We start from the raw sequence: 19,753 nt of genomic DNA on the forward strand, positions 1-19,753 counted from the left end.
ATGCAACGGATGAAATTCAGGGATGGATCTTTAAGAGAATACAGCAAATAGAAAGTCACTGAAAACGTAAACAAGAATGAGATTTAATACAAGCTTTGGCATAGAATTAATACCTATTAAAGAATTGGCTTCATATTTACCTATATATCCTAAGGAATGGACATTCTATGACTAAAACCTGTAGGTAATAGGGTAGTTGGTATTTCATTGCAAGAGACCCGCTCAATAGAACAGTTGCGCTTACTTGGGTGATGTTTCCAAGTCATAGAGCAGGAAAAATCAGGACCAACGGAATTTTTCTTTTTCTTCTACGACTTCTGGATCCCGAGATAAATCGCTTTAAAAAATACCGGTAAATCGTGAACTTTGACGTCACGACATACGCTCCCGTAGGCGAAGACATCACATCAAAATAAATGTCCCGAGCAAAGCTCCCTCGCGGGCAACGCATTAATGTATTTGTGCGCATTCGTTTCTGCGCAGTTCTTTCTGCTCCTCCGCTAGCGCGCTTGCATAGTGGCCTAACGGATGAAAAAAACAACTGCGTAAAGTCTGACGTCACACATATTTGAACACTTTCATTAGAACGGAAAATAAAAATTGAATTTTTGACCTTTTAAAGTTATTTTTTCGGAGTTTTGACCTCAGATTTGGATTTTTCCCAACTTTTTACATAGGAATCGACCATTTATTTATAATTTTTACCCATTTGCAACTGCTCCATTCAATCAGGTACGGAAAGACAGCTGAAGCGTGGCCCCTAGGCTAGGCCCCCTATAAACATCCGTCCAAAGAAAATTGATGTCTTGAAAAATAATAGAAAGTAAAATCTTCTGCAAAACTGAAAGTTTCTAACTGAATTCTCGAAGAATATCAACCCACCCATCTATTTTTGGTGGATGTGCAACTTTTACCTAAGCTGGGAATAAAATAGTGGATGTGCAAATATTACCATTTTTAAGCCATCAAGTCTTCAAACGCAAAGGTAAATCAAGGATGAAAAAGATTGCACAAACTCTGTGCACCTTCGGATATGATTTAACTCTGTGGCGATAGATAACAAATCAGCTGACTTGTGACATCATACGAAGTTTTTGTAATCTGTTGTTTTCTTTTTCCCTTTTCATCCAGAATCTTTTCTTTTTTCGACAGGACTTTGCCAATTTTTTCCACAACGTAAAATTATTTTCCAATCAAAATAGCTACCAAATTCCGATAGTTGATAAATTATTCTCATCGTCCACCAGTTAACTGTTTTTGTGATCTGTTGTTTTCTTTTTCCCTTTTCATCCAGAATTTTTCCTTTTTTCGACAGGACTTTGCCAATTTTTTTCCACAACGTAAAATTATTTTCCAATCAAAATAGCTACCAAATTCCGATAGTTGATAAATTATTCTCATCGTCCACCAGTTAAATGAACCGTCATAGCGCTATTACTGTATGGTATTATGAAAGTTGGACACTTGTATTTTGTAAGTTACTAGAGTAAAGTTACATCAATATTCTTCATACAAAGAGCTATCATGACAAGCATAAAGAAATTTTGGTTGTGATTTTTGGATACCTGCATGATAATTTTGTGATATTTCTGAACAATTCACTTTGAAACTGGATAGCTGAATATATTACCATCAAAATGGTGGATTTTGACGCAATCTATGAAATTTTGTGATATTTCTGAACAATTCACTTTGAAACTGGATAGCTGAATATATTACCATCAAAATGGTGGATTTTGACGCAATCTATGAGGAGAGAATTGAATTGGACTCAACGGGATGTGACGACTCTGTTGTTGTGGTACCAGATCCTATCATTGTACGAGGAGCAGGGAGCATGACAGTGTAAGTAAATTCAAAAGACTTGGATATATTGCAGTCATAATACATATAATGAGATTTAGCTCTCTTTGATATATGTCACAATCTAAAGAATCCTAAATATATACAGCCCCTTGTGTAACTGACTCACTCACTCACTCATACTAATTCTAACCCACTTCTAGATGTGCTAGGGAGATGCTGTGATCAAATAAAATTTCCTGTGGTCAGTTTCTCGAAAGGAAAATTACAATCATAGTAAGTGGTCAGTTTCCGGAAGGAAAACACACCTGTAGTCAACCTCCTTGGTCAACTGCTTGCATGACGGAGCCAGAGGTTTCCAGTTCCCACAGGGAAGTTGAAGTTTTTTCGACTTCATGAAAATTTCAACTACTTCAAAATGTAATTTGTAAATTTCTAGACGTACAAACTAGGAATACATTTTTTCAAACAACCTTTCAGTTCATGCGGTTTTCAAGTTCGAACACTTTGATATTTTTAAAATGAGATTTAGCTCTCTTTGATATATGTCACAATCTAAAGAATATTAATTATATTCTAATATTCAGGTTCTGTAGGTGAGCCATTAGGTACTGGTACTTGTCCCACAAACAACTCTGCACTCCTCATGGCTCACTTCATACTCAATGCACAGAAAATTATAACAAATGGTACAAAAAGTTTCAGCACATTGGAAAGTTCAGAGTGACTTGTGGAATAGGACCTAGGAACAACTGTTTCTTTTTTTTTTTTAGATATGTATGTACTTTTGGTTTTAGGAAATAATCATTACCTTTCATTCTTTCTTTACAGATTTGGACTGAGTAATAAATTTGAAACAGACTTTCCAAGTAGTTTAATATCCAGAGTGGCCCCAGAAGAATACCAGACAACTATTGAGCAAATTAACACTGTACTTAAGAAAACACTTCCTGTGAATGCAAAGTGGTTATTTTGTGGCTGTGTCTGTTGCTGTTGTACTTTAGGATGCTCTTTGTGGCCAGTAGTTTGTCTCAGTAAAAGAGTAAGTATTTGTCTAGCCTGTACCTACTGGGGCTGAAAAGACTTCAAGTACCCACTTGGACACCTGACTAGGAGATTGGTAAAATGTAGTCAAAAGTTGTTGAATATCATGAAAAAGAGTGAAAAATAACAATATAATGAGATGTCTTATGTTTTGGGCTCTACACAAGAGTGTTAAGGCCTAGACACACCAAAACCGCACGGTTTTTATTTTGCGGCTGCCGTGCGGCAACCAAGAGATTTTTTTCTTGCGATGAATTTTGCCGCTAGCGGCAGGAGTTATTTTTGATTCTTCTTTGGACTACTACCAAAAAATTCAACCGCGTCTTTTCAAATTTTTTCAAAAGTCGAAAATTTGTATTTTCTTTATCCCTTGAAATTTTGATAATAATTAATACTATGGACCAATTCCTAGTGGATGCATACCAATTCAGCTGGGGCTTGATGAACATAGAGTCTTGGAAACTTTCCAACTTTCAACAAATTTGAAAAGTCCCGGGATACCCAAAGAAATGCTTTTCCTCTATGGAACAAAAAATGTAAACAAACAAAAAAGAACGCAAAACCGCACGGCATTGCTGGCTTGATTTCCTTTGAAGAAATCGAAGTTTGAGGTTAGGTCTCGGAAACCGCAGCGGTCGCCGTGCGGGAAACCTCAGCGGTTTTGGTGTGTCAGCTCTCATATAAACATGGGTTGTAATACTCAGCGGTTTTTTGGTGTGTCTAGGCCTTTACCAAAGTGTCTCAATGTCTCACCGTCTGTTTTCGTCAAAGAAGTAGAAACACACTGCCCTCACGTCACGTCACGTGAGGGCAGTGCAGCTATCGTGAACAAAATCATCTACTATATTATGGGAGAACTTTGAACCACATCTTTCTGACTCCCAATGAGCTCACGTGGCGTGTGTGTGTTTCTACCTTGGTTTGGATTTGGGACCTTGCTTCGTTCGACGTTCAAGCGATGAGTGTGTATTCATTAAAATATCTACCTTACTTCTATGTCTATTTTGCACCCATGTATTTAACTATGTATGTATATATTTATGTATTTAATACAGTAAATACCTACTAGTAAAGTAAGGCGGACGTAAGACTCCCTACCGGACGTAAGACATTAGACACGGCTATTGGCCAAAGGACTTACGTATACCATTAGCCATATTATAGTCTTGTAATATTACCTAGCCAAGGAGAGTTTTCTAATGGTTTTCATGTTGTCATCAATTATCACTTTTTTGTTTTAGAAAACTAGCCATAAATATCTTCCAAGTTTTGTCTCCTTAAAGAATCTACCACTGTTAGGAAACTGATAATACCCTTTTCTTCTTCTTGGTTTAGTTTTGATTGTCTGATTTCACATCCACTTTATTTAGGTATCTCATATATCTATTAAATTTCCCCAACATTTTTCTTTCTTTATTTCTTTTTTACACAACATGAAGGATCCTCTCCCATCCTTCTATCATGCAACTTTCTTTCATGCTCGTCCATTTATTATTATACCTACTCAACCATTGTTTTTCACAATTATTTTTAATTACAATTTACTGTCGTCATTATGATTTTTCATTTCTTAATAATCACGTCGCTGGATTAATTTTATTTGAAAATTGAACCAATCATATTGTCCCTGTCGAGTGTCCATTGTGTCAATTTAAATTGCTTGTGTATTGTTCATGACTCATGACTCAAAAAATAAAATAAAATAATAATAATCTACAATGAAGTTGTATGAAAGAATTATTGACAAGCGGTTAAGGAAGGAGACTTGTATATCTGATGGCCAGTTTGGATTTATGCCAGGTAGTGTCAATTTAAATTGCTTGTGTATTGTTCATGACTCATAACTCAAAAAATAAAATAAAATAATAATAATCTATGAAATCTGATATAGGTAGGTAATGTGCATTCCTCACAAAGCTTGCTGAATTCACAAACAACAGTATTGAAAAACTAATAGTTTAGTTACATAATTATTAGAGTATTATGTAACTTTGTAATAAGTTGTACACTGTTTGGTTTATTGGCCAAGGATTGTTAGGACTTTACCCAGTACAATAATTATATAACATCACTCAGCAAATTTTAGATCCTAGAGTGCTTATATTACCGACATTGGTAGCTACCCATTTACAAGTAGCTCCCTAGTTGTTTTCGTGAGATTGAGTAGACCTTAAAATCCCATGACAATGCTGAATTTTCCCTGATCCAGACAGAAATAGGATTAGGGCCTCCTGCTTGTTTGGCCTTTATGACCACTTATTATCATTATTATTCGATGTAAACCTTATATAAAATGGACTCTTTTCATTAAAAGATTGGGAAGATTTTCAAGCAAGTTACCTAGTTGTACAAACTACTTGGAAAATGAATCTGAATTCGGGGTTGACTAGTATTAATATCCATTATTATGAAATATAAATGGCAAAATAAAAGTATACTTACCTATTGTATTTAGCACTGACAAAGTAATACTAAAAAAAAAAATATGGTTGTAACTATGTGATAGAGGTACTCAAATATTTTTGTACTTAAAGTGAATTCTTGCATTATCAGCCATGTGACTATATGGCCTGCAAAACTTGTAGGTATGTAGAAATGATAATATTTCTCATCTTTAACTAGCGGACACTAGAGTAGTTATACAATTTTTCTTATTTTTTTTTTTTTTTTAAAAAAAAATAAAAATATTTTTTTAAAAAAGGAAAGCTCCACCATATTTACTGGTGAGATTTCTAAAATTGGAGTTCGTCGCCGCCTGTATGGTTTCCAAAGTTTTTCCCATTTCTTTCACTGGAAAATCTTTGGACTGTTTTATTGTTGACAAAGATATACTCTCCTGTTTTACATTACACATAGGTAAACAGGAAATTAATTTTTCTGATCGCCTGATGGGAGTTTAATGTTATGAATAAAGATTAATAGAAAGAACATTGTATTGCACACTTTATTCTTGGATCGTAATTTTTTCTCTTTATATTAGTTTCTTAGTTGCAGAAACTGAATTTTTAATGACATCACGCAAGCAATCAAGTACTTCGAACGGCTATCTTGTTATACACGCAGCCGTGATATCAAATAGCGTGTTTTTATTTGAAAGTCTATTTAGTTTTATTCCCTCCCCTTATTGTTTTATTTTTTTTTCCTTCACTAATATTACTGGTGTGAAAGTGTCTTGAATGAGTATGTGTTATGCTTACTTATTATCAGTACATGCATTAAGGAGAGAGAGGGTACCATAAATGTAATTTCAGTCTTCGCCGACCTTTTATGTGATATTTTTGTATTCATCATTGGGACTTGTGTGTTTTTGTTCTTCTCTCGAAACTTTCTATTATTTGGTTAGAATGATTCGGTAAACACTCTAAAACATTCTTGAAGCAAAAATGTATTTATTAGACACTGGTAAGGCCTCGTACGTACGCTTATAGCCTTTCTCTTTCTGTTAGCAAAATTCTACATTCCAAATGGGATTTTTTTTTAACTAGAACAAAACAAGATACGTTAGATCGGAATTATTAAAAGAAATCATTGTATAGTAATAAAGACGACCTATCAACTTCATACAACTTTACCAGAATTTTGGCAAAAAATTGGTAAAAGAGAAAAGAGCATAAAATTTATATACCTAACATCAGTAGGTACGTTTTTCGAAGGAATTTAAAATATTTTCTATTTTTTGAACTCGCGGGCTTCCCCACACCCTGTGCATAATTTATTTCTGAGCATGGGCCACAGAGAATTATGCACGGATTTTTCTCTGTTGTTTTCCATTGATTGAAATTTTGAAGACAGCCAATCCTAGTTCCTGACGTCACAGGCTTTTGAAGTTCATGTTTTTCTTTAGTCGAATCGTGAGTCTCGAATTCGAATGAGTATATTTCGTGAATTTAAAATGTAGATTTTTGTCGCATTCTCGGTTCGTAATTATTCAATGGGAAACCAAAGGCTATGGACTGTGTAGTGTATAATAATCAGTGTTTGCCCGTGGTCGCATCTCCTAGCAATGCCGTACTTAGCGGGGACTCTGCTCTATCATAAGAGCTTCGAGGAAGGGTGTGTAAATAGTGCCTAGTCCATAGCCAATTTCCAGCAGAATTTTTCGCGTACAGACCAAACCAAGGATAGAAACCTAGCAGTCATGTGGAATATGATGTGTGACGTTATGCCCACCATATCTGAGGATGTGGTACCCGGGCAACGAGGATCCCTGTTCTCTGGGGAAGATGCAAACTTTGAACAGCTTATGGTAACCATGTTTGATGAGAAAGATAAGCTCCTAGACAATCTAAGAGAAACTCAGGATAGGCTGTCAGAAACCTCAGGCAAATTATCCATGGTTGAGAAGGAAAGGGACTCACTTCAGAGACAAATTGCAGCTAGTTTGCCACAGGTAAGATCCATTGGTAGGTAGAGTAGTAAGATCCACCTACCCATCCTACTAGACATAATATTGTAATGGCCCATTATTCCCTTATCACTAAATCTGAAATTAATTCAAGATAACTCTAAAAGAAATTAAACTACAGACTGTCATTAATTTGTCCAAAGAATGAGATAGTTGCCAATCTATTTCATAGCAATCTATGATCCCCCAAATATGTAGGAGTGTTATTGATTGATAAGTATTTACCCTACTAAATGAATTCAAGTAGTTGACTACTCTTGTGCAAAATATGCTGGGAATCTAATGTTTTTTCAACCAATTTGATACCTCTAAAAAATAAATAAATAATAATAATAATAATACATTTTCCTCCAGAGATGAATGTTTCATCGCTGTTTTTCATTTGGTAGAAATGAAACAAATGCTACAGACTCGTGTCTGATGTCTCCTATGAACAACTCTTGAGCTCACTCTGAATGAGAAATTTTACCTCCCAGGATCACAACAACCACGAGGGCGAGGAAAAATTAAAAAAGTTCATTTTTTCACAAATTAACGGGAAATCCCATGATTGCAGTCTATTTTTATTTTATAATGCAAAAAAGACAATACAGATTTTCTGTATCACTTCATATGCAGCAGTAACAATTCATTTGCTGCCCCTTCCCATGTTTCTACCTTCCCCTCTCCCCCTCCTCTTTCCTCTCCTCTCTTTCCTCCTACTTTCCTTTCTGCCTCTCTCCCTCCATTTGTTTATAATGACTTTTTAATTGCAGAAAATTAAAAGCTTCCACTGTGTTTAGTGTATATGTTTATATATTATCCGCACTATAGGTACAGGTGTGGTATGAAATTTTCAATCAAATGAGAGCATCACAATAGCAAAATATTGCGTAGCCTGCGGAAATGGAACTTTGAATTCCCTTCGGATTAGCGAAATCAAACAACATTGTTTGTGATTAGTAACTGGACGAGTGACCATCTGAATCAAAACGAGCTGCTGGCTATTTTGGTGCTCAACTAACGCCCACGCCATATTTTGGTTAATTTTGGACTTTTAACTAGGGTTAACCATTTAGATTAGCATTAATCAACCCTATTTATATCGACAATTTGTGGCCCCCGGCATAAGAATCAAAATAAAGGTATCTTGAAGAGAGTGTTTCAGTTGACGTCGATCGACCATTAATGTCAACTCTCTCTGCTTAAGAAACTGACCTCATGACTTTCTGTTAATATGAGTAGAATAGAATATACATTGTTTATCCTGCCAGAATGAGACTTAATAGGTAAGATCATCCAAAACAATTTGGTAGAAAACCTGAAGGATATGGTTAAAGAACGGAAAAAAAAATCTTTGTCCCCTCCCTTATTGGATTCAGTTGAAAATGAAATTCATACAAATGGGATTTTTTTTAAAACTCGCAAATTGTACTTCGAACTTTTTCCACCCTCAGTGGCTTCATTTAGAGATTTTAAAGCCTGTATTTTGTATGAACGCCTGGTATCTACACTGTATATGCAATGTGCAATACATACTCATAAAGTCATGATACGAGTGGCTGACACTTCATTAAATTTGAATTTCAAGTTTATTTATAGATACGTAGCTGCGCTGCGTAGGTACATTCTGAATAATTTATTAAATTTGAATTTCAAGTTTATTTATAGATACATAGCTGCGCTGCGTAGGTACATTCTGAATAATTGTTACTGCAGTGTGTTGGCTATTAAGTAGTGCTTTACTTAATCTCTCAACATGTCAGCAATCAAGTCCTGTTATAGAGTTTCCCTATTGTTGATAATCCCACTTCCCAGTTAATTTTCCCGTATTCACATTCCAAACAATTGGAAAAAACCCCCTAAAGAACCCCTTGTACGTACAACATGTGCACAGATTTAGCAAAAACGTGATTTTTGTCTGACAGCTCTCGTAATGTGCTCCTGAAGACTAAACACAGTGGAAGCTTTTAATTTTCTGCAATTAAAAAGTCATTATAAACAAATGGAGTTTTTCTTCTAGTAATCCTGCTCTCAGACTATTATTCCTAATAACGGTATTAATTAGTGTTATTGAAACTATAACGTTAATCTTTTAAAGCGCTTTTAAGAGAACAGACGAAATTACCTTTATGGATCCTAACTAATGTAGGTAAATGAAAAATAATAAGCTCTTATTGCAAATAATAACTTTGAAAATAGGTTTTAACTAGGTATTTTGAAAATAGGTATTACCAAGGAATTTGAAAACAAGTATACTACCTAGGTACTTTGAAAATAGGTAAGATTTTGATCATGTTGAAAATTTGGATTAATCTGCCGACGAATATTTCCAAGATTTTGTAACAAAGAGTTCTGTAGTTCTGAGTACCTTTAATAATCTCTTTCCATATAGTTGCATACATGAATGAGCTTTTTTGTCATGGTGGGAAAAAGTTTTCAAAGTGATAAAGACATTGTTCACATTGTAATAAAGGCATTGGGACATGGTTCACGAAGACTAGTTGCATACATAAATAAGATTTTCTGTCATGGTGGGAAAAAGTTTTCAAAGTGATAAAGACATTGTTCACATTGTAATAAAGGCATTGGGACATGGTTCACGAAGACTCAACGGGGAGCTATAGGTACCATTGTGGTAACATATGTTTTTGGGGTTAGCATAAAGCAAAATAAAGATAGATTGTTCAATAACTGGTAGGTATGTTCTTAAATTCTGTAAAATGGAGTCTTCTGCTGGAGGTATCTCTTCGTTGGTTTCTATCTGATTTTTTAGTTTTTTTGGGGTAACATATGTTTTTGGGGTAAGCAAAATAAAGACAGATTGTTCAACAACTGGTAGGTATGTTCTTAAATTCTGTAAAATGGAGTCTTCTGCTGGAGGTATCTCTTCGTTGGTTTCTATCTGATTTTTTAGTTTTCTACTTTGTTCACCTCCCTGAGTAGAAAACGAAACATTTCGGTACATTTTTTACTTTCCCTATTTCCTGAAATTCCAAGGTGGAATTTCACTTCCGAGTTGTCTTGGTTTCGAATGCCAAACATGTCCTTAAACCTGTTCTAATACTTTGAGAAATTAAATTAGACAACTTCAAGTTTGAATGAGAAATCATCTATAGGTATAGTTAGTATTGACTCAAACTAAATTTGGTGAACTTTTGACCCACTGGTGCTGATTACCCAGTGGTATTGAGTTCGAATACCGGCCCTCGAGAGAAAGTTTTGCCTTACCTGCATGTTTTAATGCAAAAAAACTCAGTAGAGTAGATGTAGGTATTCTGGAGTAATATGAAAAGGGTTTAAAGGTAGATGGATGATATAAAATTAAAGAAAAAAAAAAAACGACAGAAATTTTATACCGTTTCTTGCATCTTTTTACCTTTATTCTCAGTTTTTTCTCTTTCGAAACCCTTTATTAAGTCTTCATAGATAGATAGGTACCTACCTACATTCATAGTCTGGTTGATAGAGTCTAGAAAGAAATTCGATTAGTTTTACTCTCCAGTCTTAGCCTTAATCCTGAAAGTAAAGTTTTATTAGCACGTGATTGAATTATTTCTTCTTAATGTTGATAAAACAGCCAAGTTTTTTTTTTTTTTTTTTTTTTTTTTTTTTTTTTTTTTTTTTCGGGGGGGGGGGTGGACTTTAGTTTTCAGTTTTAAAGTGACACGAATATTATTTTAAGTTTAAAATAACCTTTCATATTACTTCAAGATACAGCATTCAAAGTTACTTTAAGTTTAAAGTTAATAAGTTCAGTCACTTTTTACTTTCACTTTTCACCTTCTAGAGTATCTAGAGTAACACACTTTTCTAAAGGTCTCTTCGAAGCTCTTGAACTCACTTTGCTTTCATAATAATGTTACAAACACCCAATCGTACAATCATCAGATTAGACTCTTGATTTTTTATGTTTAACATAAAGAATATTTTCCCTACATGGCATTAATAAATAAAAATATCAAAATTAGTTTTCATAGCGAATAGCTTCCTAGTGACCCCAAAAGATCAAAAAACACAACCCCGACCCAAAGTTGTGTCTTTGCTGAGAAATGAACAGCTCATTCCTAAAGAAAATTTCAATGATACTTAGATACGCATAATCAAAATCCATTTTGATTTATAACTCCCAAATTATTGTGACTGTCGTCAGTTTGTCGGATTTCGACCAAATAACACACTCTAGGAGGGTTTCCAGGAAGCAAATAAATTATTTTCCCAATTCATCAATAATGTCTCTGAAAATAGATACCTACCTGCTATTGAGACAGATATTGAAAGGAGAAATTATTATGATTTTGAAAAACAGTAGTAGTAATGATAATAGAACAGATTATGATAATAATCATAATAAATAAAAACAACAACCCATAGTATATTTATACTTTTTTCTCATTCATTTCTTGTGCTTTTTAATTTTGCCTGTTTTTTTTTTTTTTTTTTTTTTTTTTTTTCTTCTTCTTTCTTTCTTTCTTTTTTGCTGTCGCCGGCCAAATTATGCCCGAGAGCAATTTTCTTTTGACAGCATGTAAGACATCGCACTGTGGGCAAAACAAGTTGTCATCGTCAGTGACGGAATTGGAAAAATCATTTTGAGGAAATGTAAATCTGCATTCGTGGTTTGTAATTCAGATATTTTCCTCCAGAGATGAATGTTTCATCGCTGTTTTTCATTTGGTAGAAATGAAACAACTGTTACAGTAGACTCGTGTCTGATGTCTCCTAACCTATGAACAACAAACTCTTGAATGAGATATTTTCAGCTTTTGAGCTCACTCTGAATGAGATGTTTCACCTTCCAGGATCACCCCACCACTTGGCGAGGGAAAATTAAAAAAGTTAATTTTTTCACAAATTAACGGGAAATCCCATGATTGCAGTCTATTTTTATTTTAGAATACAAAAAAGACAATACAGATTTTCTGTATCACTTCATATGCAGCAGCAACAATTCATTTGCTGCCCCTTCCCATGTTTCTACCTTCCCCTCTCCCCCTCCTCTTTCCTCTCCTACTTTCCTTTCTGCCTCTCTCCCTCCATTTGTTTATAATGACTTTTTAATTGCAGAAAATTAAAAGCTTCCACTGTGTTTAGTCTTCAGGAGCACATTACGAGAGCTGTCGGACAAAAATCACGTTTTTGCTAAATCTGTGCACATGTTGTACGTACAAGGGGTTCTGTAGGGGTTTTTTTTTCCAATTGTTTGGAATGTGAATACGGGAAAATTAACTGGGAAGTGGGATTATCAACAATAGGGAAACTGTATAACAGGACTTGATTGCTGACATGTTGAGAGATTAAGTAAAGCACTACTTAATAGCCAACACACTGCAGTAACAATTATTCAGAATGTACCTACGCAGCGCAGCTACGTATCTATAAATAAACTTGAAATTCAAATTTAATGAAGTGTCAGCCACTCGTATGATGAATATACGAGTATGTATTGCACATTGCATATACACTGTAGATACCAGGCGTTCATACAAAATACAGGCTTTAAAATCTCTAAATGAAGCCACCGAGGGTGGAAAAAGTTCGAAATACAATTCGCGAGTTTTCTGCTTGTGTTATCAGCAACTTTATAAAGGAGCACTTCACAACACATAAGTGTCTGTAAATTAAGGTTGAGAACAGAGGGAAAAAACTCGAGGGAAAAGTCAAGAGGGAAAACGATGCGAAGAAAACAGAAACGAATAACGTTTTCCAAATAAACATCACCGTCAGTTTAATTAACGTCGCCTTTTATCACCTAACTTATCACTTTGCCTTTTTCAGATGTATTTTACATAATTCACATAAGTACATAATTACATAAAGCAGTACGATTTGCGTTTCTCTTCTCCCTCTTCTTCTCTTTTTGATATTTTCAATGGAGGAGTTGCAATTGGGAAAATATTTTTAATAAAAGGTCGATTCCTACGTATAAAGTTGTGAAAAATTCAAATCTGAGGTCAAAACTCCGAAAAAGTAACTTTAAAAGGTCGAAAATTCAAATTTTAATTTGCCGTTCTAGAAAAAAACTCGAGGGAAAATTCAAGAGGGAAAACGATGCGAAGGAAACAGAAACGAATAACGTTTTCCAAATAAACATCACCGTCAGTTTAATTAACGTCGCCTTTTATCACCTAACTTATCACTTTGCCTTTTTCAAATGTATTTTACATAATTCACATAAGTACATAATTACATAAAGCAGTACGATTTGCGTTTCTCTTCTTCTCTTTTTGATATTTTCAATGGAGGAGTTGCAATTGGGAAAATATTTTTAATAAAAGGTCGATTCCTACGTAAAAAGTTGATCGGTATCTAGATTAATCTAGAAGTCGTAGAGTCGTAAACATCACCCAAGTAAGCGCAACTGATCTATACTCTACAAACTCTACATCAATTCACACTTTTCTAATATACAAGCTGAGGGAACTATAACTGCCACGGACCCACGGTTTTACCGCCCCGAAACCGAACAGAGAAGGAAGACACATTTTAGATACATTTCAGATAACATGTTTTTGCTGTGAATTCTCGAAGTTGTGAGAATATTGATGTTCGACGGCGAATATGAATATTCACCGGGACTCCTTGGTGAATATTCAAAATAGCATACAAATTACCGAAATGCAGGTATCAATAATCATCAAGAGGTGTTGGTGAATTCTCGAAATATCTCAATAATGGATATGTATCTTTATCTGTTATGTAAATACTTCATTAGGTCGACAAAAGAACGTATGAAATTTCGAAAAAATCATGTCATGCTTCTCCTTCCTCTTCTTCTTCTTCTTCTTCTTCCTCTTCTTCTTCTTCTTTCTTCTCCTCCTCCTTCTCCTCCTCTTCCTCCTCCTGCTTCTTCTTTTACAAATTTATAAATAATGTCTCATTTTTACTTTCCTTATCCTATAGGGAGGAAAGTAATGTAATCGGGTCAAATTTTCGATGGTCAATTTTTAGTGTCAAAACACGTTTTGAGGTCCCTAGAGCCTAAATCCAAAGTTTCAGCCATTGGTCCGTGTGTGTGTCTGTCTGTCTGTGTGTGTGTCTGTCTGTAAACAAAATATCTCGAGAACGGTAAGAGCTAGAGACTTGAAATTTGATACGTAACTGTCAAATGTGACAAGGATGCGACACGAAACTTTTGGTTAAGACCGGTGCAACGGTTGGCGGCATTTTACCGCTTTTTGGCGGCTCTTAATATTCCTATCATGTAGATAATTTTAAAATAACTACCATGGTACAATAAAATTATTACTTTTATAATGTAGAAAATTTGGGATTTTCCTTTTAAAAAAAATTCTTCTTTGTGTCTTTACCATCCATGTGCACCTCGAATGAAATGGACTTTCGTAGAACAGAGTATGTAAAGAGAATTAAGAACCAAAAGAACCCATTGAAAACTCCTAAACCCATTGATAACTGAGAGAAAGGAGTGAATAAAAGGCGATGAATCCGTAATCATGGTCAGACGTGGGGGAAAAAAACTGAGAATAATCGGTGTATAAATAGAACTCGTGTTTACGAAACACATCAAACCAGCATAATGGAAGATGAAGGGCGGACAAAGACCCATAAAGCCATTGAAAGCCTCTCCCAAAGGAAAACCTTGAGAATTGTAAGTAGAAAAAAATCTAAAGTTGAAAAGACGAAGAAGAGGAAAAGAAAGAAGAACAGGAGGAGGAAGAAGAAGAAGAAAAAGGCGAAGAAGAAGAAGAGGAAAACACACACATGGAGAACATTTTGAGACTAAACCACACAGCTAACAAGGTAACGAGCTTTTAAGGAATGTGTGTAAGAAAGCAGAAAATGTAGGGTAACCCCAATCCGTGTTTGAAGTATCCCAAGGGACGCAAATAGTTTAGGGACACTTCTCAATTTGCATCATTTGATATCATCTTTCCATTAGTGGGAAGATTATAATGAAAACATGACCATAAACGAGTCATAAGGAGGAATGCATGCACTCCCAGTACATCAAGGTTTCTGTTTTCAAAAGGTCGGAGAGACATGATAAACAGTAAGAAGAGAAGAGAAGGGAATCAGTGAGAGAAAGGAGAAGGCGAGAGAATGGAAGAGAAGAAGAAAGAGGAGAGGAGGTAAAAGAAGATGATAGAAGGAAAGCCAGAGAAGAGAACAGAAGGAAAGAGGAGAGAAGAGAAAGGAAAGAGGAAAGGAGAGAAAGGAATGAGAAAAGACGAGAGAAAATAAAAGCGAAGAGAATAGAAGAGACGAGGAAGAAAGGAAAGGGAAGAGAATACAAGGAAAGAGGAGAGATCGAAGAGAAAGGAAAGAGGAAGGGAGAGAAAGGAATGAGAAAAGACGAGAGAAAATAACAGCGAAGAGAAAAGAAGAGACGAGGATGAAAGGAAAGGGAAGAGAATACAAGGAAAGAGGAGAGATCGAAGAGAAAGGAAAGAGGAAAGGAGAGAAAGGAATGAGAAAAGACGAGAGAAAATAAAAGGAGGAAGAGAATAAATAGAAGGAAAGAGAATGGAAGAGACGAGGATGAAATGGAAGAGTATAGAACAGATGAGAAAATAGCAGAGCACAAAAGAGGAGACGAGGGAAGAGAGGAAAGGAGAAAAGGAGAAAAGGGGAATGGAAAAGATGTGGAAAGAGACGAGAAAAGGAAGATAAGAGAATAGAAGGGAAGATAAGAGAATAGAAGGAAAGATAAGAGAAAAGAAGAGAGAAGAGAAAATAGGAAGAGTATAGAACAGATGAGAAAATAGCAGAGCACAAAAGAGGAGACGAGGGAAGAGAGGAAAGGAGAAAAGGGGAATGGAAAAGAGGTGGAAAGAGACGAGAAAAGGAAAATAAGAGAATAGAAGGGAAGATAAGAGAAAAGAAGAGAGAAGAGAAAATAGGAGAGGACAAAAAGGAGATGAGAGAAGAGAGGAAAGGGAATGAGAGAGGCTTGATAAAGTTTCATTTTGTCTCCAAACAATGTTTTACGTGTCTGGAGGTTATAATCTACGTCTGAGGAAGCTAAATCAAATTCATTAATGCAGGATGGTAGAAATCTAATTGAAATCGAAAAAGTCAAAGTTCAAAGCAAATAGAGAGAGAGAGAAATAGCAAATAGATAGCAAATAGAGAGAGGCAGTATGAGAGAGAAATAAATGGGAGTAGAGGCGTAGTTCAAGCCAAAACTACGAAAAGAAATTTACTCCTGTACGCTATCAGCTGAAAGTCAAAGTTCAAAGCAAATTTAGGCAGTATGAGAGAGAAATAAATGGGAGTAGAGGCGTAGTTCAAGCCAAAACTACGAAAAGAAATTTACTCCTGTACGCTATCAGCTATCATGTACACAAAATCACCGAAGTATCAGTCAGCTTTCCAGGAAAGACTCGGAAACATCTTGCTATCGAAAAACCGTAATAATGATAATTCATGTAACAGAGTTACAGCTCAAATTTTGAAAATGCGAATAATTTCCTATATTTTCCCGGATCTAATTGAATAATTGAAATTAAAAACTTGAAAGAATCCTATTATTTAATTTAAAAAATAATCGCATAAGTAGATATTAAATTTATTATTTAAATTGTTATGATTTTGAAAAGAAATAATTGAAAAGTGGCCAAAATATCTTTACTCACAATGGATCGCAATTCTTTTTTTATTGGCGACTTTGCTGATGAATTTCACAAAATATTGTACGTTCAAGAGGAGAAGGTACAAAACTTCCTATTCTATTATTTTAAAGAATACTGAGGACAGCGCATAAGTAGATATTAAATTTATTATTTAAATTGTTATGATTTTGAAAAGAAATTGAAAAGTGGCCAAAATATCTTTACTCACAATGGATCGCAATTCTTTTTTTATTGGCGACATTGCTGATGAATTTCACAAAATATTGTACGTTCAAGAGGAGAAGGTACAAAACTTCCTATTCTATTATTTTAAAGAATACTGAGGACAGCTGCTCGAAACGATTGTACACATGCAAGCTATCCAAGAGTTTTTCCAGTAAAAAATATTAAAAAAGTTTGTAACAAAAAGTCAACACTTTTTTTTAAAAGTACCTACCTATAATAATTACTGTATTCTAAGGTGTACTTTTTTTAAGAGAACAACCTACGAAATACTTTATAACCTACGCTACGATATACTTTTTTAAGGGTAAAAGCTACGATATACTTTTTTAAGAGTATAACCTACGATGGGTGAAACGAGTTGAACCAAATGCCTATCCCGGCTTTGCCATCGGCCTCATTGTCATTCTCTGTACAGACTCCCACAAACACATCAATCAGGCCGTCCCGTTCATTGAACCATTTCTTCTGGAGACGGCTTAGTTTGTCCCCTGGAAACAAGAGAAATGTAAAATGGAAATTTTAAACGCCTTAGTTTGTCCCCTGGAAACAAGATAAATGTAAAATGGGAATTTTAAACGCGCCTTAGTTTTAAGCGGGTTTTTGGTGTGTCTAGGCCTTTAGAGTACCTACTTGGACACCTGACTAGGAGATTGGTAAAATGCAGTCAAAAGTTGTTGAATATCATGAAAAAGAGTGAAAAATAACAATATAATGAGATGTCTTATGTTTTGGGCTCTACACAAGAGTGTTTTTCTTTTATAAGAAAAGACCCCAATTTCTCTGGCATGTGAAATGGTAATTAATTTTGGTAAGGAGTAAATGTTTGAGGAAAACCTTCAGATTACAAATCTCAAAATATTGAAATTACAAATTATTCTATTTATACTTTGAGGATAAATGGACTTTAAATCTCATCCTAACAATATCAATCAAATGCCTATTGTTTATTTTTACATTTTGTTGTTCATTTCAGACACAAAACTCCTTGGACAAACTTCTAACTCGTGAAAATAATCGTCTGTACCATAAACTTGGCTTACATTGGCGTCTTTCAAAGCAACGCTGTGATTCATCCAACATGATGGAATATGTAAGATTTTGCCTGTTCACATTCATTTATTTTTTACTGGTTACAGATGGTTCTTTTAAAACTGGGCAAAAGTCTAAAAACATAAACCTTTTTTAAAAGTCCCCTAGGGTTTATAGGGGGTTGTGTCAACCCCATCTCCTAAACCTTTGTCTTAAATATTAAAATTTTCTCTTCCAGGTTCTATTGATTGAATTCCTTCCAAAGAAACAAATTTACCGACCAGATTAATACAAACGTCGTGTCGCAGCACCTGAACACAACTGCTCCATTTTCCCCCTCTATCTTCATTTGTCTATTGATTGATTTTTTTTTTTTTTTTTTTTTTTTTTTTTTGGGGGGAAAGGGTACTCATATAGTGTTGAAAGATAGAAGGAATTCACAATTAGCATATAAGTATCTCTGGGTTAACAGGTTTTTGATTAGGTTAATCAGAATTATCTTCACATCAATAGATTGGAAAAATGGCAAAAGCCTCAGAGTATAACAATGCTCTCATATAGTGTTGAAAGATAGAAGGAATTCACAATTAGCATATAAGTATCTCTAAGTTAACAGGTTTTTGATTAGGTTAATCAGAATTATCTTCACATCAATAGATTGGAAAAATGGCAAAAGCCTCAGAGTATCACAATGCTTAAGTAATGATAACAAGTTGCCCACTCAGAATGCAGCTCTGAGAACTCAAGTGTTTTCACTGAATGAACAATTTTGTGCATTTTCATTGTGTTTGAATATTGTTGTGCCTATGTTGGAACTTATCATTCTCAACTTGGAAAAGTACCTATTTAACTCTTGAAAAAAAAAAAAAAAAAAAAAAAAAAAAACAAACAGACAAAACAAAACAAATAATAATAAAAATAAGTCCAATACTATTGGATAAAATACAGGGAAATCTCTTTAACTAATTGCCTCGGCAAGTATATCTGTAATCTCATAAAGTGGCTGCTTTTTTTAGGTTTTGAACACTCCGGTAATCTTTTCCGCATATAAAACCAGGACTATTTTCATTCATTTAATGGAAATAGGTTTGATTACCTACCTAAGGACCTACTTCTTTCAAAATGGAATGGATTTTACATGATTCATTATTTATATTGAAAATAAAATGATTCACCTTTTTCTACCTAGGTATTCATCATCTTTTCTTATAGGTAGGGTATCAACTTGTTCAATTTCTTATGTCTAGTCATTATTACAGTCAAACCTGGTAGTTTGACTAGTTTGAGAAAATTTACGAGGTCCCTTTCATATTCGTCCAAAAATCTCATATTAAAAAAAAAAAGTTCTTTGGGTTCAAAACTATCCAGCTTCGATTGTATCACAATTTCATTTAAGGATTTTGAGAACAAAGCTCCTCTATTTCTCCATATATTTGCCAGTTCACTTATAGGGTGTAATGAACGCCATGATTAATATTTCCCCTTTCAGAAGGACATCCTTTGTGTCCGCATTATCCCCCTTGTTTGATTTGGGTACATTATGTGGACATGTAATAAACTCGTCCTATGTTTACACTTCCACACGTCCACTTCAGCCCATGTTTAATGGACGTTGATTAAAAAACACACCAAACCTAGCTACTTACTGATGGGATTTTTTTTTAAATTTATTATA

At 34.7% G+C, this 19,753-nt stretch overlaps 2 protein-coding genes across 4 annotated transcripts; both read left to right on the plus strand.

Moving 5' to 3' along the window:
* The first annotated feature begins 1,282 nt into the window (after window positions 1-1,282).
* LOC103508567 (cysteine-rich hydrophobic domain-containing protein 2) lies at window positions 1,283-18,426 on the plus strand. Of its 3 annotated transcripts, none has more exons than XM_026823143.1 (5): window positions 1,283-1,640; window positions 1,730-1,845; window positions 2,635-2,845; window positions 18,023-18,139; window positions 18,317-18,426. In XM_026823143.1, the coding sequence occupies exons 1-5, from the start codon at window positions 1,638-1,640 to the stop codon at window positions 18,365-18,367; spliced, it is 498 nt and encodes a 165-aa protein (XP_026678944.1). In that variant the 5' UTR covers window positions 1,283-1,637; the 3' UTR covers window positions 18,368-18,426. The 3 variants fall into 3 exon arrangements, with proteins under 3 accessions (XP_026678944.1, XP_026678943.1, XP_008471344.1); XM_026823142.1 differs by having other exon boundaries at window positions 1,283-1,630; window positions 1,720-1,845; XM_008473122.3 differs by having other exon boundaries at window positions 1,284-1,573; window positions 1,663-1,845.
* LOC113467135 (liprin-alpha-2-like) lies at window positions 6,686-7,319 on the plus strand. Its single transcript, XM_026823144.1, has one exon. The coding sequence runs from the start codon at window positions 6,986-6,988 to the stop codon at window positions 7,256-7,258; it is 273 nt and encodes a 90-aa protein (XP_026678945.1). The 5' UTR covers window positions 6,686-6,985; the 3' UTR covers window positions 7,259-7,319.
* Window positions 18,427-19,753: the final 1,327 nt, after the last annotated feature.

This window comes from Diaphorina citri, unplaced genomic scaffold (assembly GCF_000475195.1).
Source record: "Diaphorina citri unplaced genomic scaffold, Diaci psyllid genome assembly version 1.1 scaffold410, whole genome shotgun sequence".
Taxonomy (NCBI): Eukaryota; Metazoa; Arthropoda; class Insecta; order Hemiptera; family Psyllidae; genus Diaphorina; species Diaphorina citri.

Excerpts from the sequence above, each read along its gene's own strand:
- LOC113467135 (XM_026823144.1), top strand. The coding sequence starts at position 6,986 with ATGTGGAATATGATGTGTGACGTTATGCCCACCATATCTGAGGATGTG.
- LOC103508567 (XM_026823143.1), top strand. Across the intron at positions 1,846-2,634 it reads GGAGCAGGGAGCATGACAGT|ATTTGGACTGAGTAATAAAT; the intron begins GTAAGTAAATTC and ends CTTTCTTTACAG. Across the intron at positions 2,846-18,022 it reads TAGTTTGTCTCAGTAAAAGA|ACACAAAACTCCTTGGACAA; the intron begins GTAAGTATTTGT and ends TGTTCATTTCAG.